This window comes from Ixodes scapularis, unplaced genomic scaffold (genome assembly GCF_016920785.2).
Source record: "Ixodes scapularis isolate PalLabHiFi unplaced genomic scaffold, ASM1692078v2 PGA_scaffold2__306_contigs__length_199485367, whole genome shotgun sequence".
In the NCBI taxonomy this organism is placed as follows: Eukaryota; Metazoa; Arthropoda; class Arachnida; order Ixodida; family Ixodidae; genus Ixodes; species Ixodes scapularis.
In genome coordinates, this window is record NW_024609857.1 from 160,349,328 (window position 1) to 160,376,023 (window position 26,696).

The 26,696-nt window shown below is 47.8% G+C and overlaps 1 protein-coding gene across 4 annotated transcripts in view; it reads right to left on the reverse strand.

The window, feature by feature from the left end:
* The window catches only part of LOC8039538 (membrane-associated guanylate kinase, WW and PDZ domain-containing protein 1), a 71,124-nt gene that overhangs the window by 28,671 nt on the left and 15,757 nt on the right, over positions 1 to 26,696 (reverse strand). Inside the window, exons 6-16 of one of the 4 annotated variants that reach the window (XM_042292088.1) lie at positions 21,079 to 21,152; positions 20,785 to 20,842; positions 19,850 to 19,914; positions 18,344 to 18,547; positions 17,990 to 18,217; positions 17,197 to 17,409; positions 11,965 to 12,197; positions 10,432 to 10,722; positions 9,046 to 9,258; positions 6,196 to 6,274; positions 2,219 to 2,470 (exon numbers count right to left, since the gene is read on the reverse strand). In XM_042292088.1, the coding sequence (XP_042148022.1) occupies positions 2,219 to 2,470; positions 6,196 to 6,274; positions 9,046 to 9,258; positions 10,432 to 10,722; positions 11,965 to 12,197; positions 17,197 to 17,409; positions 17,990 to 18,217; positions 18,344 to 18,547; positions 19,850 to 19,914; positions 20,785 to 20,842; positions 21,079 to 21,152 (1,910 nt within the window). Of the gene's footprint in view, positions 1 to 2,218; positions 2,471 to 6,195; positions 6,275 to 9,045; positions 9,259 to 10,431; positions 10,723 to 11,964; positions 12,198 to 17,196; positions 17,410 to 17,989; positions 18,548 to 19,849; positions 19,915 to 20,784; positions 20,843 to 21,078; positions 21,153 to 26,696 lie in introns of all 4 variants that reach the window. The other 3 variants (XM_040498441.2, XM_040498442.2, XM_040222468.3) reach the window with 3 other exon arrangements.

Below are 26,696 nucleotides of genomic sequence, written 5' to 3' on the forward strand. Positions count from 1 at the left end.
TACTAATTCCCGTAAATTGCCAGCGGAATCCAGCATATATCTGCCCACGGATCAGGCGTAGCTCTTTGTGAACCGTGTATCGAGAACGATTGTACCACTGCCGTAGTTAGCCCATGCATTATCGATAGACATAGCTGGCCTTCCGTTTATTGAGTGTTCAATAAACAGGAGCAAAACTTTGCTTCTCAGTTGCTCCGTGCACTTATGTATCTTATTTATTCATCTATTTCCTACAGCGCTCCATACGGCATTACAGTAGGGGCAGTCATCATCAAAAACGAAACACTGAAATTTAAAGGGGGACATGGGCCTAAATTTTAAATTTTTTTTTAAAAATTCATTTTTTAATTTTGAGGTTTTCAGTTTTAGAAACTAATTATACACCCTTACACCAAATTCAATAACCATACGCCAAATAGTTATGTTGATATAAAATATTTTTAACAGATTGTGAGGCAGCAACAAAGTAAAGGAGTTCAATGTTTGAATGCATTTTTCTCAGTTTCACTTTTTGCTGCAAATTTCATACGAAGGAATCTTTTGTTCGAAGGTGAAAGTACCCTAATACCACAATCAAGATGTTTCTGAACTGAAATTTACTGAGGAATTGGGCTATCTACTTTATTTTGTTTGAAGTTGGAGTCTTCAGTGATAAAAAACCAAGTTTTCAAAAATTGACATAGGACAGATATGCATCTCATAGTTTGAGGTAATAACTGTTCCTGAAATACTTACAATTAAGCTATTAAAACTAGATAGCCCGAGGTCCCATATCCCCCACTTTATATTCAAGCAGTCAAAATGATGCTTAATAGCTTCATTTGCATATCATAGATTTCTTAATGAAAAGTGACACATCATCTTATGCAGGTATGTAAATTTGTCCTAGAGAGCTGAAATTTTGCACAGTACACCTACATCTGAAGTTAAATCTTCCCTGCAAATTTCATTCCGATCACTTCAGTAGTTCAAAAGTTTGACCTCTAGCCAGTGTCCCCCCTTAAGCAACCACAGATAAGCAAGGCAATAAGTTACACAAAAAATAATATGTACAAACTCATGCACGGATATAGGCACACATAAAGAGAATTTTGGTTTGCAAGGAAAAGAACACAAGTGCAATCAATCAGATACAATGCTGGAGTTGTGAGAAAAACGAATCTGGATTTTGAAAGGCAACAATCTCACTTGGCAGACAATTCCATTCTTTTACTGTCCGTAGGAAAACATAATTACAAAACAAATCAGATTTTGATGCACCCGCTTCACACACGCAGCAGACCCAGGATCGAAACCTGGGGGCACCGCGATGGTGGGCAGTCTTTTTCAAGCAGTTGGCAATATCGACGTCAGATGCCCTACGCGCTACGACAACAAACATTCTTTCCACTGGTGGGAAAAGCCTATGACAGCTATTGCTGTAAAAAAATAAAGGGGTTGGGTGCTCAGTGTTCCTTTAAACTGAGGCCTGTTCACACACACGCCACTGCGCTAATGCTATCTCAGTGCATTTTAGTCGGTGCTGGGAATGGCGTTGACCTTGATGATACACCATGGACTACGCGCTATATTAGTGATAGAGCAAATCAGAGCTGTTCCTAGTGTTGATTTAGTGCTGCGGTATATAGGGTGGCTACAATGAATCTTGCGGTCTAAAACGAGCCAGAAATTTCAGTGCCTCCGCACAGAAGGTTCAAATTTTCACAGAACATGCATTATGCTGGTACATTCTAGCCGATGAAGTTTCAAGCCATAAATTCCTTTCTGTGAAAAATCCAACAAACTTGCAAGATCGACGGCAGGCGGACTCACAGACGGTAGACGATTCGGTTAACGATTTTTGTAACTCCTGGCGCCATCTCCCGACAGGTGCAGCGAGTGGATGACGCAATTCGTCGTCTGCTGGCCTTGTCCGTCGCATGATACGACGTGATGGAGCGGGTGACGCAGTCTGTTGTCTGCAAACCTGTCTGCCAACAACCCAAGCAAGTTTGTTCATCTCAATTTTCGCAGAAAGGAAGCTATGCTCTAACATTTCACCGGCTAAAATGCACCACCTCAATACAGATTCGGTAAAAGTTTCAGCTTCCTATGTGCAGGCACTGATCCTTACGGCTCGTTTCACAGCGCATGTATGAACTGGCCTTTGGTGCGGTAGGTCAAGAATAGTAGCAACGACAACATCGATCGGTTCCCCAACCAGAGGAATGAAACGCACCGGTCCTAGGTGGCTTCGCGGGGCTGGAAGCTGTGGTTGCAGGCGCTGGCCCGGCCTCGTCGACAGAACTGTTGTTGTTCGGGTGGGCGTCATCGGCCGGGGAGTGCTGCTCCGAGGAGGTCCAGTGGCGCGTGTCGACCAGGGGTGTCTTGGGGCGGCTCACCACCACGGCCTCCTTGTCCCGCGAACTGTACAGCTCGGCCGTTGGCGTCTTGCTGCGGTACTGGCCCTGGTAGGCCGGAACGTAGCCCTCTGCAAGGAACCAATGACCGGAGGACGACTTCTTTCGGCTGCTCGTTTCAAGCGGCGTTTCTCGAGACTACGGAGAAATCGTCTGCTCTCAAGGAGACTTCGAAAGCTCTTCTTTCAACTCGGAATGCTCCGTAGTTCTTTGGCAATTGTAATGAGCAAAATAAGGAATAAAGACACAGAGCTGCAAAGGGTTAATGCAATAATAAGTGGCAATCTGACTGACTGCTCGTTAATTACACATTAATTTTAGTTTTATTTGCCTTAATATTAGTTCCAACTTAGGGGTTTTGATAGTAGTGATTATAATCACACTTTGAAAAGTAGAAAATAATAAAATTAAAGCAGCAAATGATGCACACACAAAACGCTGTTACATAAAATAAAAAATATGGACAAAAGCAAAATATAGCAAATAAGAAACAAAAAATAAAAATTGCCACATACAATAGCCTTGCTGTGTCTAAATGAAATAAAAACTCAGAAGCATGGAGTGAAACAACATTATCTGGTGATACACATTTTCAAACCGTGCGGGGAAAAAGATCTTCATTAAACACAAATTCTTGCAAATAACTAGAGTGTGTGTTACGAGTTGTACTGTGTTATATGAGAGTAGAACCTCATTGATACGGTGTCAACTGACGCATTCTCCCTGCTGCTACGTCCACAAACGATGGTCCCTGTGAAATGCCGTTGGGACATCTGTATTAACCTTCTGTTCATTGCGTTCGACTTCTTGGCTGTCATGTCTAGAAACTGCAACCGAACACAATGTGTTGGGCTATGTGGCCTTGACTGCCCTTTTCCTTTTGCTCTGCTCCTCTACACCAAGCTTCTTGACCGGGCAGGCATAACCTTAGACTAGACTCTTAAGGCAATTTGAACCGCTCTAAAGGCGACCAGAACCGCACCAAGCTTCGCAGCTTTGCGTCGGAATCGAAGGAGCAGTAGCCGACGTTGGGGAACGCCTAGACACTTTGCTCACTCACGTAAGTCAGCATTCTTTAGTTAGGAGTATAGGTCACCCCCAATTATCTTTGATTGGGAATACAGTTCACCCCCTAATTATAAGATCTGTTCCATAAAGTAACTTAATCTATGCTATAGCAAACATAGTACAGTCGAACCCGGATATATCGAATTCAAAGGGGATCGTAAAATAGTTTGATATATCAATAATTTGATATACAAAAATATGTTAACTTAAGCTCCAACTGAAATTTCTGCGGTGTCTGCTAATACTGAAGGCCGCGACAAACCGGACCTTACCAAATAGCCTCTAAGAGCCGCTAAATACAGTAGAGCTTAGTTGGGGAAGATCACAAACACCACTGCAGCCAGCATTACCCGATGGTGTTTGCAAAAAACATGTTTACTTTCTCAACGTTTACACCTGACCACGACCTCAACACAGCGCCGGCAACAAAACACGAAAATAATTTTAAAAAATGAAAGGGAAAAAAGCGAGCCACATAAACTCTGGATCCATGGAATAAAGTTAAGCAAGCAACAAAAAAGAAACCTCACTAAATTCAAGCAGCAAAAAAAAAAAAAAAAAACGAAAAAAAAACAAAAAAACACGGGCAAAGTTAAAATTGTGAAAGAAAAAGGTAACCAAAGATAAGGCAGTCAAAGTGCGATTGCTCAACCGTTTTGGACACACCGACTAAAAAAAGACTTTTTTTTGCTTATTTTATCTTGTGGTTAAGGACTGTGTTCGGGGAAAGAGTGCACGCTACCCTTCCAACAGTGGGCACTCACTGCCATCCCTAGGTGCGCGCGTGCCCTTCCCCTTGCTTTTGCCATCCTTCCAATTGCTTTTTTGTTGCGTATTCTGTATTCCCGTGGTGCGCGTATGCTGGCTTGGTGGTCTGCCAGCCCCGCAACGCAAGCTATGTGCTCGCTGCCTGCGCAATCCGACCAAGGGAGAAGGGACGGGCAGGGCAGCCCTGCTTTGTTTGCTATATCTAGTGTCCCCTCCATGGGAGTTCGATACAGAAAAACAACTCTCTTATCCTATTACATGCGATTTCCAAGGGAATGTTTGGACTGTTCGATATAAACAATATTTCGAAATACCTAGGTATGATATAACCGGGCTCGACTGTAGTTCTCTACAGCCACTAAAGTTCAAGGAAGATAATTTGTTGCGTGAGAGTCTTTCCCCGTCTCATATAGTATACCGCAACAAACCCCTATGATCGAGGGCTTCCCCAGAGAGACCATCTAACCATCTATCCTCTTTTATTCTTTGGCTGAATATCCCCAACAAAAAAATTCTGAAAATTCGCCCCCCCCCCCCCCCCTCCCTCCCCCCCCCCCCCCCCCCCCCCCCGATTCCTGCCGGCTAACACACGGTGTCCGACGGGAATCGCATCAACAGCGAGGTCTGTGGTACCGGTATGTGTGACAAGGGAGTTTGTAGCGGTTTCTGTGGCATTTATTGCACCGTGAAAGGCAAATTTGCAGTGTCTGCAATCGGCTGTATCAGCTCCCGTCTCGCGGGGTTTGAGCAAGTGTCCCGGTGTTTATCACCAATTTAATCCAGAATGCAATTTACAGCCCACTGGCACTTAGCCATATTAGGGTAGGTGTCAGCAATGGAAGTTTGCAGGCCGACTGCCATCCGAACGCAGACACAGTGCTCTTCTCCTTGCCAATTAGACACTGGTGCCAGCCGAACTTCTTCCTCGAATGCCTCCGTGCGTCTCACGGCGGGGGAGAAAACGTCACATGTTCGGACAGAGCAGCGGTGCTCTACTTGGTGAAACGAGCGCACTCTGGACTTCCCTGGACCCCGGAGAAAGAGCGCAAGAAAGAGCGGCAAAAAAGAAAGCCGCCGTTTCCTTTGCCGGAACAGGTTGAGATATGTTTGAGCTTTTGGATTTCTTTTACTGCGAGCTGGCACCATGGCTCTGCTCGGCGCTGCTGCGTTCCAATTGTTCTGTTTACCGGTAGAAAGTTGGACGAGTTGGTTAAACATGATTACGAAAAAAAGAGCGCAATGAAAACGACGAAGGACACAGAAGAGTATACGGACGGAGCGTCGCCAATGTATTTCTTGTTTAGTGCGACCACGCCAATGGGCGTTCCTTCCAAAATAAGCAGTTGACAGACAGTGTTCCGTCTCTGTACTCTTTTCTGTTCTTTGTCGTTTTTATTGCAATGTTTTTTTTCGTAATTCTGTTTTCCGCAAGCTCCGTCCACTGCGTCTCACACTCCAACAGGCTCTGAGAAAGTCCCATTTACACTGCAACCGCAGAAGACGGCACCCACCATTAGATTGTCCCCAGAGCGCCCAGGCGCTTTTCCCTTGCACGACACAGGGCGGCTTCGTGCCACCAGTCTCCTCATGTACATACAGTTTCTCCACACTCTCTCATCGCATTTTGTGTTCCCACTGCCTTTGCCACGCTAGTATGGCAAAGGAGTAACGTCTTGTATAAAACTTTTCTGTCGCATTTTCAAAGATTCTTTACTACTCATCTCTTTATTTCAGAAGGGCGTCTTACGGAATTTTATGGTGGGCCCGCAAAGCGTCGGCAGATACATTTTTCTCGTTTTTACTGTGGTCCCCTGAAAAACATCAACGAGCTTCTTCCGCAAAGGGGTGTCCGCAAAGGGGTGTGCAAGTACCAATAAAAGAACAAAAATGTTAAATTATAAATTTTAGATATTCCCGCACTCCTACAAATCAAAGATAGAGTAGTGCCGCTCCCACTCACCTGAGTGGTAGCTCTTGAGGGCAAAGTGGGAGAAGGTGGAGTTGGACCCCTTCGAGAGGAAGTCCTCCGACGGCCGGACCTGAAAAGCGCAAAAGCGACTGAGCTCCCTGCCGGCCCGTCACCCAGCAAGACAGAGATGGTCTTCGAGAGATCCACTAAATCGGGTGTCCTCAAACTCTTTGACTTCGAGGAACCCCTATTTCTTTTAACTGTTAGCCAAGAAACCCATCTCGGTCCCAGCATTAATGCATTAAGGGGGGACACTGGCTAGAGGTCAAACTTCTGAACTACTGAAGTGATCAGAATGGAATTTTCAGGGGAGATTTAACTTCAGACATAGATGTACTGTGCAAACTTTCAGCTCTCTAAGTCAATTTTATATGCCTGCATAAGATGATGTGCCACTCTTTGTTAAGAAATCTATGGTATGCAAATGAAGCTATTAAGCACAATTTTGCTTGCTTTAATATAAAGTGATGAATATGGGACTTCGGGCTATCTAGTTTTAATAACTTAAATGTAAATATTTCAGGAAAAGTTATTACCTCAAAATATGAGATGTATTTTCTGCCCTATGTAAATTTTTGAAAACTGTCACTGAGGACTTCAACTTAAAAGAAAATAAATTAGATAGCCCGATTCCCCAGTAAATTTCAGTTGAGAAACATGTTGATTGTGGTATCCGAAGACTTTCAACCTGAAACAAAAGAGTCCTTCGTATGAAGTTTGCAGAAAAAGGTGCAACTGAGAAAAATGCATTCAAACATTGAACTCCTCTACTTTGTTACTGCCTCACGATGTGTTGAAAATATTTTATATCAACATATAACTATTTGGCATATGGTTATGAAATTTGGTGGAAGGGTGTATAATTAGTTTCTAAAACCGAAAACCTCAAAACTGAAAAAATAATTTTTTCAAAAATATTTTAAATTTAGGCCCATGTCCCCCCCCTTAAAGCGGCAAAGAAGCTTACAGACATTGCAAACAATAAGGCGCACACTAGTGGCTCTTAGTTATGCTATAATGAGTGACTCAGATCTACTAAAACAGTGTTTGAACTGGAACAGCACTAAACTCGGAGACAGCGACGCTTCAGGAAATTTAAAAGTTGGGGGAACCCCTCGGGACGCTGGAGCCAACTTGATGCTTAAAATCATTGTTGCCACCTCCTTGAAGCTTTGTCCGAAACCACAGTAAACGCTTTGCCGTCCTCAAAAACGTTAAAAACAGTCCGCGACGGAGTTAAACGGGGTCTTCCGAGCTTCTTGACGCCGCAGCTAGAGCTGGAGAAACTCGAATTTTCAAATCGTAAAGGCCCGTTCGCACATTTGGTAGACGGCATTGCTACTGCCTGTACCTGCTTACGAGGTACCATGCTGGCACCATCTATTGGGTAGACCTGTAACACTTCCGAGCAGCATATATTTTGAGCATCATTCTTTTGCTGCGTGCCTGAAACACTGATCATGACAATGTTCTGAAGCAACCATCTCTCATAAATGGTGCATAGATTTGATTTCCACACACTGCAAAACCTTCAGTCTAGTTATATGCAGATTGAGAGTGTTTCATGGCTACTCGACAGATAGTGGTACCCCCCTTCCCAACATTTGGGGACTGGAGTGTCGGAGCTCCCGACACGGGCTCTTCTACTTCTACGGCGTCGGCTGTAGAGAGCCTGTTGTACTAGGCGGGCCTCATGACGCCGAAAACGAATGGAGCACGCGGGCGCTCGTTGCAGTTGGCTTTGGCAAGGAGAGGGTGCCACCTGCTCTTTCTTGCCCTCGGTCGCCCGTTCGCTCGCTGCTCGGTCGCGCCGCTCGGTCTCACCCTGGCCAGTGGGGTGGGACGCACTAGCTATTCTGTGTGTGATCGATTCTGGTTTACGCGAGACCCGGTGTTTTTGCCGGTGGCTTGCCACAAGGTTCTTCGGTCGTCGTACCCGGAGAGTGAGCCGACAGCCTTCGAGGTGCAGGCTACGTGCCTATGCGGTGTACGTGCTGGCAAGATCCAGAATCTTGCCACGTGCAGCGGGTACGGATACCCGCTGATGTCAGAGGGTCTGCCTCAATTGGATCTCGAAGGCGTGCGTTTGATATCCACTCTGCGCTGTAAGCTTTTCGAGCAAGGATGGAGCGGCTAAAGCATACGCTGGAGCACCATGCAGCATCATTGAAACATTGCACCAGCCAACACTGTCCATTTTCATCACGATAGCCGAGAAACTCCTCCTGATCTTGGCATTAGTGCGCTAAAGCATAGGCTCTTAAACCGGGTTCCGGGAACTCAGGAGTTCCCCGGACCACCATCACGGGTTCACCGAGCTCCCAAATTTCTTTAAGCGACCCGACCCCTAAGAAAAGTATATCTCTAGTTTAAGCAATAGTTTACCAGATCCGAGTCACCCAATGATGCATAGCCATGAGCCAAGAAGTCCCTAGTATGTACAGTATTGTTTACAAGGCTTGTTAACTGCCTTATTGCATTCAGACGAGACTGGGAGTTCCTTGGCATCTATTTGAGGCAGATACATGTTCCTTAAGAACAAAAAGTTGTAAAACCTTTGCATTAAAGCACCGCAGAAGCCTACAGACATTGTAAAGATGAGCGCACATACTCAGGAATTTTCCCCACGAAGTTAGGCATCTCAGTCACGCTCAGGCCTTTTAAAATAGCACCTGAATGGGGAGAACGCTTCTACTTTGGTGCAGGGCGGTCAAGCAAATTTGGGAACTTGGGCAACACCCGAGGGCTCCCGAGGTAACCCAGTTAGGGAACCCAGTTTGGGAACACGCTCCGACAAGAGAAGCTCATCAAGTGGCTTTCCGGGTCCCAGAGTGTGCTCACCTTGGCGGCGCGTGCCTTGACCTTGGCTGGGGAGGCGGCCGTGTGCCTGCCCCGGTGCACGGTGATGCGTGCGCCCTGGCCCACGGGGCAGTCCTTCAGGGCCTGCACCACCTCCGTGTGCAGCCGGCCCCTCACGTCCCGCCCCTCTATCTCCGCCAGGATGTCCCCCTCCTGCAGCCCCTGGCAGCGGGGCTCGTCTAGGATCTTCTTCACCTGGGGGCGAGGAAAGGACAACGGTGGTTAAAAAGCGGCCCCGGTCGCGCTCTAGACGAGATAATCCCAGAAGACACGGAATGTGTGATGCGTTTCGCACTGTGCTCGGTACTCTTTCGTGAGTTCTTTTCATTTGTTGCCTTTATTTTATCCTTAAAGGACACATGCAAAGGAAAAAAAACTTTTTTTTTAAACAGGGTAGATGGAAAAAGAACATTATAAAATGAATTAACAACGAAGAACTCCGCACGCAGAACGTTGTGCGACGCCACTTCAAAGAGTTTCTTCAAGCTGCTGTTGCCGCCGCCGCGCAAATTCGTCTGCTTCGGGGCGCCACTGCCGTCATATGACCGGCGCAGAGGTCTATCACGTCTGCTTGCACTTTTTCAGGGGTTTCCTTTGGGCTCTAAAAGTTACTTATTACTCTTAGTTTTTTGTTATACTTCAATCAAAGATGAATTAGTTACTTTAGGAAGCCAAAGGAAGCTTCGGAAAGGGCGCAAGCACCACGTGACAAATAAGGGCCACGTTTCCGCGGCGCCCCCGGGCGCCAACTACAAATTCGTTTAGCGGCGTAAATATAGCTCTAAAAGTTTTGTTTCTTCATTGTAAAATTGTTTTATAACATCCTTTTCCATCTAAGCTGTTTAAAAAAATGTTTTTTTCCTTTGCATGTGTCCTTCAAAGGTCCCTTTCCAAGGGCATTACAAAGGAAGGGTTTGGACAAGGTAGCAATGTGTGATGAAAACAAACTATCGGACTCACAGTTCTGAGTTTGAAAGTTGCGCTAAATTTGGCGGTGGCCGCTAAACTCAGTGTCTGTGCGCAGTCATATACGGTAGGTCTGCATGGTTCAGAAAATGAGAGCCACGTCAGTGTAGAGGGAGAGCTAAAAAAAGGTTCTTTTGTCCCTGGCGCCAAAGTTTGTTTTTTAGAAATGTATATTCGCGACAAAACAAAAATGGCAAGGCATCTTTGGAAAGCCCGGTCTCTAGCATGCGCTCCGTGCCTTCCGCCGTAATTTGGCTACGCACGCACTCGAGGTGCACGAGGCGTTGAAGCGTCGTCAAAGGTAGAAAGCCGGAGGCGGGATGACCGAAGCCCCTCTCTGCTGCCCTCTCTTTTTAAGCGACCATAACCGACCGAGTCCCAAACGAGCGAGTGCCCACCAACCTTCTGCCCATAGGCGCTGTCGGCGATGGTGAAGCCAAAGCCGGAAGTGCCCTTGACGATCTCGACCGTGATGAACTGGGGTGGCTGGCTGGGCTTGCCCCCGACCGGAGAGGACGCCCCGAAGTCCAGTATGTCCGGACCTCCCCCGGGGGCCAGTAGGTCGGCGCTGTTGTGCCGCTGTGGCTGCGACCGGGGCCGCTCCGACCCGCTCAGGTCTGGCATGGACTTGGCCGGCCTCGTGCGGGACTCCCCGCCGTCCAGCTCTTCCAGGCTCTTGCTCGAGTAGATGTCCTGCGTAAGGGGATGCACCGTTTGGAGCGTGCATCCTCGAAGTGGGTTCCTCGGAACCCGGAGCTTCCTCAGAATACCCTCGAGGATTCTCTGAGCCTCCAAATCTTCTAAGTAAGGTGTTCTTACTTAGAGGCCATCTGCTCGAGAACAGAGCCACAGGTCACTGCATCAATGCAGAGACCTGTGGCTCTAACATGGACGCTCAGCGAGAAAGTCGGCAAGATGTCTGACTGCCGCGGTTGCCCAGCGCCGCGCTTGACCTTGGCACCGGCTGGCCAATTGCAGTAGTCACAGATTTCGCGGCGTTTCCATCCACCTTCAAGGCTGCTGTCGCTGTTTTTTTAGCTCCCTCACATTTACCAAATTACCATGTATATCAAATTTTATTGCCATCCTGTGCACCACTGCTTCCGCAAGTGCGGGTTTCAATGCGCGGGGCAAGTACAAGCGTTAACAAAAAACAACGCTGACGAAGACGCCGATGATTCTCGAGAAATGGAAGATGCTATGGCAAAAATGGGAGCTCCCATTACCGACTGCGAATATGCGTCGCTTGACGACAACGTCGTTACCTCTGAACCGCAGAGCATAGCGGACATTGTGGCCGACCTCACTACTGCCGACAACGAAGAAAGTGATGAAGACGAGCAAAAAACGAACGATTACGCTGCACCCACGTTTGCGGACGCGACCGCTGCGTTGGACACCTTGCGCCGCTACGTAAACGTTCATGACTGCGCGGAGAGTGAGAGGGGAATGCGGCTTCTGGAGAAACGACTTTTACTGCACACCATTAATTCGAAGCGGCAGGTGGATATTACGCGCTTTTGTGAACGTGTCTGAGTCCAAAAGAGTTCGGTAAGTGCATAAAATAAACCATTGCATAAGAGCTGCTTTCTATCTCATATAGAGTGCCTTTAAGAGCGTTATCGGTTGCTGCGCTTTCCCGGTTGATACGCTTTTTTTCCGCGGTCCCCTGAAAAACGTATCAACGAGGTTCTACTGTAACATTTCATTCTTTTCAAGGAGAAAATGAAGGTAGAATTTGATTTTTAGAATTTATCTTGTTTTTCAGATTTGGGAAAGAGCGGGGGGATTGTCTTGCGAGGTTCGTTTCACGCCGAGATTACATGTTTTTCGGTGCCTATTTATGGCGTCAATAGATCAAACAATCAATCAATTAAAAAAGGGTCTCTTTTGGCAAAATGCTTCCCCGCCAAAGCCGCAAGTGAGCCCTCCCACCTGGTAGTCGTCCGGCCGCCGAGGGTGGAGCGATACACCGGCATCAGGAGAGCTGACGGCCATGGTGGTGACGATCTCAGTGTTGGGGTCATCTGGGTCGAAGGGCAGGCTGTACCCCCGGCACACCTGCAGGTGCACCATCTCCCCAGGGGAGATTGACTGGAACAGGGACACCACTCCCTGGTGGGTGTAGCCCAGCACGCACACCCCGTTCACGTACACCAGCACGTCACCTGCACACGGGCGGATGCAAAGGTTGGCAGGTAAGGACACGTCGGGTGCCGAATTGTGATGTGGTCACTCAATTACGACAATTTCAACAACTACGCACAGAGGCGGCAGGCAGGTCAGGACCGGAGGGGAAAGCACAATTAAAAGTGGCAAATAGGATGTGGGGCGAGTAGAGGAAACAAATGCACCAGGGGTCCGATTTTGGTCACCACGAGAGTGAGATCTATTTTGTCTCTTGCGGAGCGAGCAAAGATAGCGCTCCTAGAGAGATAGTCGGCTAACGCAAGCAAAGACAGTAGTTCGTCTGCTACGAAGTTGGTTCATGGACAGAAATAGGGTGGCTATCGCCGACTGAAACCAATCACGTACAATGAAGGCACTGTGATTCTGAGCTTTCTTTTTTTTTTAGCACGATTGGTTGACCAGAGGTAGCAAAGCCACAAAGAAAACAAGCGCCGTGACGATGCGCTGTTTGCGCGGCTTTTTTGCCTCCGTCGGATTGTTACGTTGGTTGCGATGGGATTTAAGTATAATTACGTTGAACTAACTGTGACTCCCCATCAACGATCGCCCGTGGACTAAGTACAACGTACTAAGTATGAATCGCCACCAACAGTCACCTGCGGACTAAGTATGCTGGATTAAGTATGGCTGGACTTCGACAGTGGACTGCGGATAAGGTATGGTAGTATGACTCGCGTACGATGGTAGCCCGCGGACTAAGAACGCTGAATAGAGTACAGTTGCCGACTGATTCCGACAATTCGGACTTGTTTGATATTTCGGACCTAAAGGAGGAACCGTGACCTACCGAATAGAAATAGTCCATGATCACGACCAATGTTTCGAAAAGCCTAAAGACCGAATGGTAAATTTTTCGGACAACATTGTCACGAGCGATCAGCGGAAACAACACCGAGAAGCGGCCATTTTGGATTCTATGTTGGCTGCACGTGGATTGGCTTGGTTTGGCAGCGCTACTTGAGTACTGCTAAGTCCTACTGCTAGGTGATGCTGCACGGCTTTTTTTTCTCTAGCTGCAGGTCATTATCATCATCATTGTTGTCACCATTTTGCTTTGTTTACTCGCCATTGCAGACGTGGACTTGCGTCTCTCATCTCGATCTTGTTTCGGTGAATCATGTTTTCGGACTATGCTGGCTTGGACGTTATTGCCCCATCTGTTCTTCCGCTGCCACGATGTGTCGCTAAAAGTGCAGAAAGTATTCGACCGTAACGCTAGGAAAGAAGGCAGTGATTCTCAAGCTAATAGAAACTTGCCGAACGCAAGCAGAGGCGTAACCTCAAACAAGGCGTGCAGGCACCATTTACGGGTTTTTTAAGCCAGCTTAGACATGATAAAGGCAAGTTTCTTAATCTAGTGGTTTTTCCGACTGCTCTATTATTCGGACGTTTTCTCGGTCACTGCGAAGTCCAAAAGATTGGTCAACGACTGTATGCTGAACCCAGTATCACCTGCAGCGGACATGCGCGAGCTACCGCGGGCAATCGTCGCCGGCAAGTCATGCTTAGTCCAGTTGCTTGCGCTCTCATTCGTCTTCTGCTTGTGGCGCCGAGCAAAGACGTCAGACTCCGGATTGCATGGTCGAGGGTCCAATTCCCGCTGAGCTCCTTGGGCAATATTTCTGGTTTCGATAGTTTGTCCTTAGTTATGAGTATGTATGCTATATTTACGGCACAAAACGAATTTGTAGTTGATGCCGGCGGTAGCCGCCACTGGTCACAAGGTAGACCTGTCTGCCGCCGCAAGTTACGCCAAAGCTCTTCAGCGCCGCCGCTGAAGTCCCAAGAGTTCCCACGCGGACGCTACACGCTTAGCCTGGTGCAGCTCCAACTGAATGCGTTTCTCTACGTTGTTGCCAGAAGAGAGCACTCCTGCGCGCCGCCACCGTCAATTTCTGACCGGCGCACAGGCCTATCACGTGGTGCTTGCGCTCTTTCGGGAGTGCAAGCACCACGTCAAAACGTGCAACAAAATATCTTCCAGTTTTTTTGTTGCACTTAAAACTAAGAATAATAACAAAGTTTCAGAGCCCATAAAAAGCTCCAGAAAGAGCACAAGCATCACGCGACTATAGCGGCCAGTCACATGACTTCAGCGACCACTCTACAAATTTGCTTCGTGCCGTAAATATAGATCTAAAAATTAATTTTTAACCACGTAATAAAGGCAACCGAAGTGGCTCCGCGCAGCAAGAGAGCCGCCGTTGTGGCAGGCCACAAAACACAAAAATGGTTGATTCAGCCAACGGAACGCAGGGAGCACTACCGTAATACCCACTTCTTGGGCCAATATTGATTTCCAAAAGAACACCGAGTCATTGCCCACCCCTTCAAATACCCAACGCTGACTCCGCGATCCGCGGACATTCATCCTACTGAAATGACGCGGTTGCGGAGCTTATAGCTAAAGAATGTCCGTGACAGTGTAAAACGAAGGAGAGAAAGACACTTCCCTTTGTTTATGCATTTCCTCCGCGAGCGACCTCGACGTCGTAGTGCATCCGTGCGAAAAGAAAACGATGAAGATAACAAAATAAAAGTTTGTCTTGCATACAAAAAAATCTACCAAAAAAAAAAAGTCGGAAAGATAACACAAGCAGTACTACCCCATTCAGGGATTGCAAGGTAAGCGAACGCCCCATATCCTGGAATGTAATCGCGGAGTGTAAAGTTAAAGTCTGTCTCCGCCGAAGTAAGGTCGCCGTGAACCTGTTTCTCCTGGCACGTCGCGACGGCGGTTTTGCAATGTTTAAGACAAAGTCAACGGGTAAATAAAGCTTTGCTGGAAAGACGCACACAGATGTTTGTAGAGCGTCCCATTTCGAGCTCCATGTTTGTTACCGTCCACGCCACGCAGCAACGCCGCCTTAACCCGTGTTGATAGCATGCTGTGAACAAACGCATGCATGTATGCACCAAGCAAGGTTGCGCAAGAGCTTGACAAGGCGCCCGACTTGGCCTGACGCCAAAGTATTTGCCCACACGATCGCCACACTTTCTGCTTTCTCAGCATTGCTCTTCGTCACATCTTTAGTCCGCTCGCTCGCTCGCTCGTTGCACCTGGTTAATTTTTCTATTTTCTTGTAAAGAGCAGAACATAGCGGTGTAACGTGCTTTCACGGAACAAACGTATGCTGATCGGCAGTGTTCAAGGCACGTATGCAACCAACAAACTTCGCAATAGTAAAATATTCTTTTACGGGCATTTTGTGTATAAAACAATAAAACTAATTTGAGTTTTGAGTTTAATGTATCTTTTGTGTAGCCACGCTAGGTATGCACAAAAAATGGGCGTTTTTTTCCAATTTTTTAAACTTGGCGTTTTTTTCCAATTTTTTAAACTTGTTCTGCTCACCCACCGAGACATGGCCCACCCCACTTTTTTTATGAATTTCAGGCGGCAGGGGGGTGGGCGATGACTAGGGATATTACCACCAAGCTGACAGTGTTGTGGAAGCTACATGCTCGTCGATACCTCCGTTTCATCTTTCTTTTCAAACTAACGATGTCGATACTGCGTGGTAAATACTTTCGGTCGATCCTCCCTATGCATAGTTTGTCGGTAGATACTTCCAGACCCACAGCCACAGCAGCTGTTTTGGGGGACGTGCCCAAAATTACAACTTTGCGCAATCTGCAGAAAGTGCTTCGGATCGAGTGTGCTTTTAAATTGTTTTAGCAAAGGCAACACTTTTTTTTTTTTTAATACAAAATATGGTTTTGTTTTGCTGGGCATTAAGTTAACAAAATATTTTTTTTTTCGTCAAAACTAAAAATGGCAACTGGACATGATCGGCCGTACTTATCTGAAGACAACTCCCTAGTCTTTTCTCCACTGTTTTTACCTTGCCACACACCACCAACTTGTGCAAGTTTATGCTCTGCCGAAGGCACAGAGAGCCACGGCAGTCCCAACCAAAAAGTGCATGAAATTGGAAAAATTAATGTTGCTTTTTCCTGTACTACTTGAAACTGTTAAGAGCAGAACCTCTATTGCAGTGTCAATTTACAAAAAGGCACAAACTACCTTAATATTTATTTTATTATATGTCAGTAACTCAAAACACCTCGACCAGCATTAGGAGCGTATGCAACTTTTCTTTACTGGCAGTTTCATACCTTTAATAAACTGTCATGGAAGGCCTGATGCCAGAAAAAGTTTCTGAAAGCAATTCAATAGGGAACAAGTTATTGTATCCTCCAAAGCAACGCTTTTTCACCTTGACATCTTCTAAGAACTGGATGGAGGAAGCAGTAAAAAAAAGAAAAGAAGCTACCTTGAGCACCACTGTCAGTATGTCTGCTATTTTTCTATTCCCAAGTTCATTAGAGGTTGTGGCCAATACGTATACATGCCTAAACACTAAGAGGAAAAAACATAATCCTTTCCCACAAATACAAAAGTTATTAACTGCGGTGTTACATCATTGATGATGTCACCGTGATTCAAACATTTCACTGTCGGAAAAAAAGGCTTGAGGTACACTTAAGCACTTCTTATTACGAGTTGTGAATGCAAAAGCATGAATGTCGTTCTTCGCGCCGCGGCCACTTCTGATCCTCTCGGCACCGAGGTCGTTTGTGATCCTCTCGGCGCTGCGTGCCCATGCCGTAGCAGAAATGGCCGATGCGCCGAGAGGATCAGTAGGCGCCCTGGCCGTTTCTGCTCCGGTACGGGCATGCAGTGCTATGGGATGGCGCTAATTGAAACTGACGTTCGGCGGCTTTATATCACTGCCATTTTGCGTGGCTTTCTGCATGGTTTCAAAGCTGGGATGCCTCAGATCGAGGCTTCGGGAATTCATCTGCCGTTTAGCATGGCTGATCACGTCGACTCGCTCCATGGGACAGTTAATGCTTTCGCATTCAAATAAAGAAGCTAACGATCACCACATGGATAGTAAAACGTGCTATCGCTTTGAACGTGACATTTTTCGGACAAAGCGAAAGCTTCAGAGTCAAGCGGCCAGCACTCACCGGTCCTGAGTTTTCTGTCTGCCCAGGCAGGTCCATTGGGCACTATGCTCTTGATCTGGAGGAACTCTTCCGAGTCGTTTTCGTCCGCCCCGACAATGGTGAAGCCAAAGCCCCGGGCGCTCTTGACGAGCGACGAGTGGATGATGTCGCCCTGCAGCTCCGCCGGGTTTCGCGTGAAGTCGTACGGAAGGCGGCCGTGGTGGTCATTGTGGCCTGCAGGGTGGCACACAACACAAGCCGCTAAGAATAAATTGAAAGAAATAAACAGTTTGCAGCTGTCTTTCAGTTTATAGATCAAGCCATCACACATTCTTGTTCAGGCTTTGAATCTCAGCACTTTAAGTGACTGCAGACATTTCCGAGATAGAGCCCTGACAACAACCTCCCCCTTCCATTGCACACAATGCTACATTGGTACCGTGCTATATGATGTCAAGCCATAAGAGAGCCGCACAACGAGGGAGAGCATCAGGAACAAAGCTGAGCTGCATTGCCGGTACCATTTCCCACGACTCACTTGCTAGGGCACGACAAACGCGACCGAGCTAGGTCTGCGGGAGCTTCCTAGAAACCAACACGTTGCTTACAAACGGGTTTGCGTTCGCCCGCACGAGGCGTAGGCACTGCGCATGTGCAGAAATTGGTTTCTCACGAAAGATGCGTCTGCACACGTGCAGTGCCATGGCAGCACCGTCGCAGCGGTGCAACGCCACAGCCGCAAGTTGGTGTGCATAAAGAACCTAAAAAACCACGAAATCCAAACAACAAAAAGGGTGGGGGGGAGGTGCTCTACCTGTGGCGGGGAGGGAGGAGGAAGCAGGGGAAGTGTCGTCGCGAGTCCCCCTCCCCCTCGCCGGCGGCGGCCCCAGGTGGCTCCCGCCGTTGGCTCGCTGCTGCCGAGCGGCGCCGGGCGACCCGGCCCCCTGGAGCAGACTTGTCCGCTCCGCCCTCTTCTCCCCGGGGGACGGGACGGCGGGCGGCCCTGCCGGAGGACCCGTCCCTCCTCCGGCGGAAGAAGCGCCTTCTTCCGAGGACGGGGGCGAAGCGTTAGTCGGGTGCTTGCCCCCGTCGTTCAGGCAGGGCAGGCAGGGGAAGAGCGGGGAGTGCCGGGAGGGGGGGGTGCAGGGGGCACGGCCGCGCGACTCACGGTTAGTTCGCCGGGGGGTGGGGGTGGCGGCGGTTAGGGGGACGGCCGAGGACGGGGCGTCCTTCCGTGCGTCCGGGCTTGACTGCGGCGGGGTGGGGCGGGCCGCGCCGCCGGGAGACTGCCGCGTCGGCTGAGGGGACGATGGGCGCAGGGGCAGCGTGCCGCCCAGGCTGCCGTTGCCCGGGGCAGGGCCTCCGAGAGACGCTGCAAAAGAGGCACCGCGAATCACCGAACCGACGTCCCGGCTGTGAGGTGTGGTACGAAAACGGACGACACGAAACGTGCCACAATCGGCTAAAGGCTGGTTTGCGTCTGCTTGCGACGGAGTTCTTGTTACCTCTTTCGAAGAGAGGATAGGCTGGCGCCATCTATGAGGTGGAACTGGAACTTTATTTTACTTTGCGGTTTTTGCGAGATCAAATGTGTGTACTACCTATGGGAAACGGTCACTTATAGTTTGGTCAAAAGTTTTTCGAGGCAATAAAAAAAGTATAACTCGCAAACAAAGTAAGAAATTCACGGAAATGCCGAGTGTTTGACGGCCACCCGAAAGGTGGCCGTTGCGCCAGTGTCTTCCCTCATCGAACGAGATTACGAGAGGTTTTAAGACACTTGGTCGTAAGCAGCCAAGAGTGCGTAAAACAGCCGCTGCCCGACGGAAAACAGAAAACGTCCTATTGCACTTCAATAGACGACAAACTCGGGCAGTTGCCCGCCATGATCCAACCTCCCCTAAGCTGACACTGCAGTGGAAGCTTAGGGAAGTCATACATTTCTTTCACCGCACAAACACGCTCCCTCCCACACTCGCGGTCGGTGACAGGCGTCGGGCGATAAAAGGGAGGCAGTGGATTGGCCCGGCGAGCACGTAGCCCTCATTTACTGCTAGCTTAGGGGGCGAACGAAGTATACGGGGACTTTCCCAGAAATGGGACTGTATGGGATCGGGACAAGGGTAAAGAAGCTAAAGGCTCGATGCGGGTTGCTGGTTTTCAAATGTTGCATCGTAAAGTAATGGGTGTGGTTGCGCAGAGTGAAGCAAGTCGTAAAGCCGATGTCTCGGCGCAACAAACTGTACAAGTTAAGCTATCAACAATGTAGGATTCGGAATCGAGCGTTCTTGGAAAGAAGTACACGACTAAAGCCAGCAAGAACATGGGCAGGTATGAACCAGTGCGAACTTAACTGCTAAGCACTTATTTCTGAAATGCCACATTTATTGTACGCTTAACAATGCATGCAAGAAAGCGATGAGTAACCCTAATGATTTGTCAAAAATTCGGGCTCAGTAAAGAGACACTGTTTCTCCTTTTATGAACCTTTTGGTTACTTTTAACTCAGCATAAACCAGCTACGACGTTCTACATGCTCAAGCCGTGGCTCCAGCCAGTTTTTTTGTTACCTCGGGATAAAAAAAGAGAAAAACGCTTTGTCACGTAATGACTGCATTTGTTTTACGCTCGAAAGAAAGACAATTATGACGTGCAAACAAAAACAAATTCTCACAAGGGGATGTCTGCATCTTCGTGTGTGGCAGCGGGCTTTCGTACTGCGTCCTCCTGTTGACGTGGCTGCAAAGACAAGGGCCCAGCGGATGATGCGAGCAACACTGAACAATATCGCTTCAGCACGAGCTACTTCCTTAGGGGCCACGTGAGAACCTGACAAATGCTGTGGGTCCACTCCCAGTCCCACAAGCCAGCGAAGAAAGGTTGCACAGATTGGCTAAGCCTAGTGGCAAGTGACAATGTCCCACATTGCTTCGTTGCACCAAGCTGTATAAGTAAAACATGACCCCATCTCCGTGTGGTGAATGATGTTGATTGGGGCGAAGCTCTGGTGGTGCTGATGATACTGATTTTTTTCATAGGTAGTGCTGATTCTTTTTTTTTTTATTGCTCATAGGTAAGCTGAGTTCCGGGTTGCGTTTCGACTTCATTATTACTGCTTTATGGTCGGTGAAATGCAGAGTCAGTGGTTCTCATCGTTTTCATCCATGTCAGAAAAAGAATGTGTGGTATGGAACATGGTTATATATGCATTTGAGCATTTGACCGCAGCGCCCTCTCGTCCATAAACGTTGAGCCAATGCATGCAAAGTTTAACGCGATTATATACGCATTTGACTGCAGCGCCCTCTCCTGTATAGACTTTGAGCGGCTACATGCAATGTTCCATCCGTGACATCCCCAGCTCTTGAGTTACTACCACATCTGAGAGCACCCTACTCGTCCCGCAGTCGTGGCCGAGTGGTTAAGGCGATGGACTAGAAATCCATTGGGGTCTCCCCGCACAGGTTCGAATCCTGTCGAATGCGCAAACATTTTTCCTTTTTTTAAGAAGACAGATGGGATAGCAATCGATGTGAGCACGGACGCCGGATGGACAAGGCTAGACCCTAAGGAGCTTTGCCCTTAAAATGGAATGACTGAATGACTTACTCGATGTAGTATGTTCCGTAGTGAGGGTCGTCAATCCTCTCCCAACCGTACGGCAGCTCTGTGTAAACAAACAATGATGGCCACCAATTAGTGCAATACCAAGGTTTTCATTTAGTATAACAGAAGAAAGACGATTAAAAGAAGACAGAGCCAAAACAATTATTTTTAAAAAAGGGATTACAAACTTACTAAAAAAAAGTCAAACAAACTGCAATTACTTGGAGATTTTGTCCTCCCTTTATGCTTATGAATTAACAAGGTTTCCCGATTTAAACAAATAAAAGTAGGACTTACCAAATTCTCCATCGTAAGAGACTCGAGATTCACTCAACCTTGGGTCATGCCACTGTGACGTGTTTGCATTGTGGCTAAAATCAAAAGAAAAGGCAAAACTAAATGTTAGTTCTTATTCAAGGTTCTTCTATAAGGGCGAACATATCAGCTGTCGACCCTTCCCCCCCCCTTTCCAAAAGCGACTTTTAAATGTGACAAGTTAATCCTACAACAATTGCATTGTGCTTTCTCTTATTTCAATACGTAAAGGCCCCCTTGCCAAAAACTAATAATATTAACATGCAAATAGTAATCTCTATAACTTTTTTTTCTTGGTTCCACTTCAATTTTTTTGAGGGCAGGACAAAGCTGGCTATACCACTAATATAATTCATGACGGTATTGGCCAATATCCATAATACGAATTACAAGATATATAAAAAAAACTTCCGGTGTTTTTGTTTGTTGGACAAGCTATACTGCAAGCACATTAGGCTCCCTGTTCCCAAAGCTGCAGAAAGAATGGAATTTGCTATCAATTTTAGACATAAACCCTGGGGGCCTTGACTTTTTCTCACAGAGTGTCTCTAGAATTTCAACCTACTTCTCAAGAAAGATCTCAATGTAACTGAAAAATTCTGGATGTGAAGAAGCAACTCGCAGGGTCATACTTTAAGGCTCTGTCATAGTCTGACGTTGAGCGCAGCGTAGCGCAGCGTAGCGCAATGTGCACGTTTCACTGCCCGGCGAGCAGGAACTCGACATCTGCGACCAATCAGTATCTCTGGGCGCTGGGCTACGCCAGCTTGCTACGCTAAACGTTGGAGCGTAACATAGCCTTTAGGGGTGTGCAAATAGTGGCTCAGATCAAATAGTGCCACATAATTCATAGCTTTCCCAGTGCAAGGAAAAACAAGAGATGCCAACCTTCTAGGAAGCTAGGAATGAGACCGCACTATTTGATTTGATCCATCCACTGTTCACAAACCACCACTATGCTTTGTTTCACCTTAAAGGACAACCTACAAAAAGGTTTCCTGCGGGATAGGGAACTCGTGTTCGCCACCCTTCCCATTTCCCCCTCTCCCAGTGCTATCTCGACGGGGGAATCCTTTTGTTGCTGCATCTCGGGGCTGGATAAGCCGGAATAAGATCGGAGTCTCCCTCCGTCAAAGTTGCCGTGGGAAAGGGAGAAACGGGAAGGGTGTCGAGAAGGATTTTCCTAAGTTGCGGAAAAACTTCTTGTAAGTCGGGCTTAAAGGAGCTGTGCAACAATTTCAGGGCTTTGCTTAAATAATTGTGGAAGTTGATGCCTGACACTTCTGCAGTGAACTACAGAAAACAGATTTTGCCTGGATACCCTAGTTTTTATTTAAAAAAATGAAAAAGATCCAGGTTTTTGCCGCCTCTCAACTCGTGCATCGTCTTCCGGGTCACGTGCACAGTGACGTCACTAGAGTAGGCGCGGAGTTCCGGAAAAGTTCTCTCTTTAGAGCCATCAGCGAGCAGCGAGAACTCATCCGCTCGCGACCGCGTGACCACCCGTCCTTGCCCGTCCGGTGCTGTCCCCCTCCCCCTCCGGCTTCTGGCAGCTGTTCGCGGTTTTGTGGACCTAGGATAGATGGCGCCACTAAAACTCCGAATAATAAAAGTTTTGTCGATGATACCAGGGTGTTGACGCATTTATATATATGTTGGAACGACAAGATTTATAAAAAAAGTTACCTTTTATCGAGCAGGTATTCGCACAACTTGCTACCTTTCTTACAACGACCCAAGTGACGTCACGCCGCTTGTTTCTCATGGCCGCCGCTCGTGGCTGCAGGTCGAGAAATATTCCAAGTTTTGCCTCGCTATTACGCGGTGGAATCGCAACATTGCGATGAAAGGAGGTGTGTTTTCTGCCATTTGTGACACAGTGAACAATATCAAAAGCAGAAAATGACAATTCTTTCAACGTTAAAATCGTTGCACAGCTCCTTTAAGGGACGAAGTGGGGATTGACAGAAACTTTTCTAATTTTCTAATAATTCTAATACAATTTGGCACATATGTTGGTAATGCCCTGTATGGTGATACAACCAAAATATCCCTTTCTTATCTAAGTTACTTTTTGATTTATCAAACTTTTCTGCTTTGGTCTTTGTGGAGAGCCTGCAGAATTAAAAAGATACAACAGAAGGGTTGTTTTACAACGACAATATTCCCAAATGTATCCTAGAAGACATGACATTCTTGAATTATTTTTATTTTTGTCATAATTTTTTTTTAATTTTTGTCACCTGGTTTGGACAGGAACAAAGGACATGCAGACAAAGAACCCCCTCATAGAGTAAAAATTAAATAATCTAAAAAATAAGAATGTCATGAGCTGTAGCATAGCCCAAAGAGTATAATGAAACAAATGAAACAAAAATGTTCAAAGCGGGTGCCAAGATATCAGCTCCACGAGCTGAGCGGAAAGCAAAAAGTAAAGTTCAGAGGAAACAGTCTCTAAAGTTCTAGGTTCTGCTTTGCACCTTAGAAGCCACCAGGCTCGTAGTTTTCCACAACCTATTCAGCACGGCCCTTCTTTGGCTTCTGACCTTTTGCTTCAAGAGCTTTTGAAGCTTTCTTTTTTCGCGAGGTGTGTTTCTCCGCTGCCCTACGAAGGGCGAGTCCTCCAGGTCGGATGCCGAGGGAAGAACAAAACTCCGTGTAGGCACGATAGCTACCACAGTTGAACTTGCAGATTGCCTCGCTGACGGCGGTCTCTGCTGCAATCAGGGAGGCGTGCTCATATTTTGGAAGCACCGACCAGATTACCGAGTGAAGACTCTCTGCTGCATTCTGCGTCTTCTTTCCCTCGCACCGGTCAAGGAGCTGAGACTCGAAGAGGCACTGGTACACCGGCAGGAGGGCAGTGGCAACATGGCTCGCCAGCTTGTACTTGTGAGCTGGCTGAGGCTCGCCTTGAGCTTCTGCCACTCGATGTCTGCACCAGCTCATGGGTCCAGGCGGACAAAGATGATGATGAGGTTCTTCATCTGTCAAAGTTGTGATAGAACGTCGCCATCACCGCTCGCTCTATCTCGTCAACGTCAGAGTGGCTTCGTAAAGCCATGCCGTAGTAGCTGGTGAGCCTTTTGATCAGCTCCTGCGCCAGGCCGCCTCTTCCGCCAAGGGTTGTCCTTTCTTGCCTTTGGTAATGCGGGCACGCAGAGCTGATCCCATCCTCTTCTGCACGTGGTTTACGCAGTCTTTCTTTTGAAACGGAATAAACCCGCAAGTCGCATCCTCGCCGAGGGCCAGAAAAGTGTGGCTGTCACCGTTGCATACAATGTTGGTGTAGCGCAAGTCGTTCTTGGCTAGAGAACGTCCAAAGAGCAACAGGGCCGCCTCAACTTCCATCCTGCCCGACTTCACTCCAGTGTTCCTTTGACACTTGAGCAACTGCACCCGCTGGCTGTAGCCCTCAGCATCTGGCTTTGGGCCCACTGCACACCCATGGCAAAGGGTTAAAAGAACTACAGAGTCCAACACTAACCCTGTGTAATATTCAATCACGGTACCCACACTTATGTAGGATGTGTGACCGCATGTCATCCATGTGCCGTCGTATATCACAGTCACATTCTTTGTGAAGGTTGGGTCCATTTCTTCGTACACTTTGCGCACAGCGTTTACGGCATCAGTGAATACACCTGCTGCAGCTGTATCTGCGGCAGGGCTGAACTTGGACTTGAGGTGCTCCTGGAATGTTTTGTGGTGCATTCCCCGATGTGACACGTTCATAACAGACCAAAATTCTGTCAGTGCAGTTGCACCCTTGCCAACACTCTTCACGGCCTGCATTGACTTCAAGTTCACCTCGAAGGCCCGGCTGTCTTCTTGTCGCGGTGATGACCAATGGTTAGAGACAACGCCACACGTAGAACAAGTTAGGAGCATCTTCACCGCCAAACCAAGCCTTGTTCGCTGCACGACAGTGACTCGGCTGCAAGCACTTTGGGCATGGTGTCTCGCTAAGGAGCGCGTTCAGTGCCGTGACCTGAACCACCAAATACTCATCAGATGACTCTGCACTTGCGGGTTTCTAACCTTCGCCGGTCAGATTCATCTTCCACTCAGTTGCCGACACTGAACTCAATGACTCGCGGACCGCAGCAGCGCACTCGCAAGACTCCTCCGCCAAAACAAAGTTTGGTTGTAAATGTGCCTGAATGGTGCAATCGGTGCTCGTAGAGGCCATGTCTTCGACGCCAGTAACAGGACGCAAAGTGCTAGGCCGTGCATTCAAGCCGTCCGTAGCAAACTGCGCTTCAACAAGACGCGCACTTTCGAAACTCGGCGGCAGGAGGGAAGTTTTCTTACTATTCTTGGCCATTGGGGATTTCCGCTTGCGATTGCCGAAGCGATGCGTCGTACCGTGCTTCTTTTCGAAGAATCGTCGATCCATGATCGCGCCAAAAAGTCCAAGCGGGAGCAAGAAAACAGCGTAACCCGAAACAATAAAAAGCACCTACGGCGAGCAAGCGAGCAGGCGAAAGCGGCGTAGGAGCAGACGACGCTCTCCCAGATATCGGCCTCGCCAGCGCTGTTGCTAGGGGCAACCACTCCGCCGGCCAATGGTGGAGCGCGCCCGACCCGCGCAGCAGAGAAGGCCAATCGGAGGCCGCTGTTTCCATCCGGGAGGCTTCCAAAGTTGTGTTTTTTATGTGCTTAGTTCGCATTTGAGGAGACGGTAAGCGCGGGAAATACCGTATTTACTCGAATCTAACGCGCCCTCGATTGTTACGCACACCAGTTTTTGTAGGTTGGATACAGAAATTTACCTTTTTCTCACTTGGAACAACAAAGGTTTATTCCAAATGCGTCAATCTTGCGATGAAATGAACGGCGCCGTCTCTCGCCGGCAAGGTCGTTATCATGACGCCGGTCCGGGGCAGCGCCCGTGGGGCAGTATGCATCACTCGTCATCGCTGTCGGACGACTCCTTGTCGCTGTCAATGGCCCAAAGCATTTCATCTTTGAAACTTGCTGGCCAAAATCCTTTCTTTCTGCTTGCGCCAGTCCCGCAAGCAAGTTTCTGGAACCCTAACAGCACGTGATGCGGCCCGATTTCCATCGCTCTCCGAAAACAATATCACTTTCCTTTTGAATCCAGAATCATGGTGAATGCGGCGTGTCTTTGCAGTTGGAACTTCCATGCTGATACGAACGCAAGAAACACACGACTACGCTAAGCGCTGGCTACGCTCTAAGCCTCTCAACGCGCAATAGATCGGCCATTTTGAAATGTTGATGGAGATATGGTAGCGCAGTTCTGGGTCGTACTCGATTCTAGAGCGCATGCAATTTTGGGACCTATTTTTCCGGAAAAAAAGTGTGCGTTAGGTTCGAGTAAATACGGTAGGAAGATGACAAAATATACTTCCCATAGATACCAAGATGGCCGCGCTTGGTAGCACAGGCGCGGAGAAAGGAGGGTTTGAAAAACATAGATTTTTCACGGATTGGAAGCAATATTTTGCTACCTGACCCCATATAAGTGATTATTTAGAGCACTCAGAAATACTTTTTAACAAAAAAACTTTGGGAGGGCATAGAGGAAGACCCATAGATGTGAAATAGTCTATTTTGTAAAAATTAACTTTTTT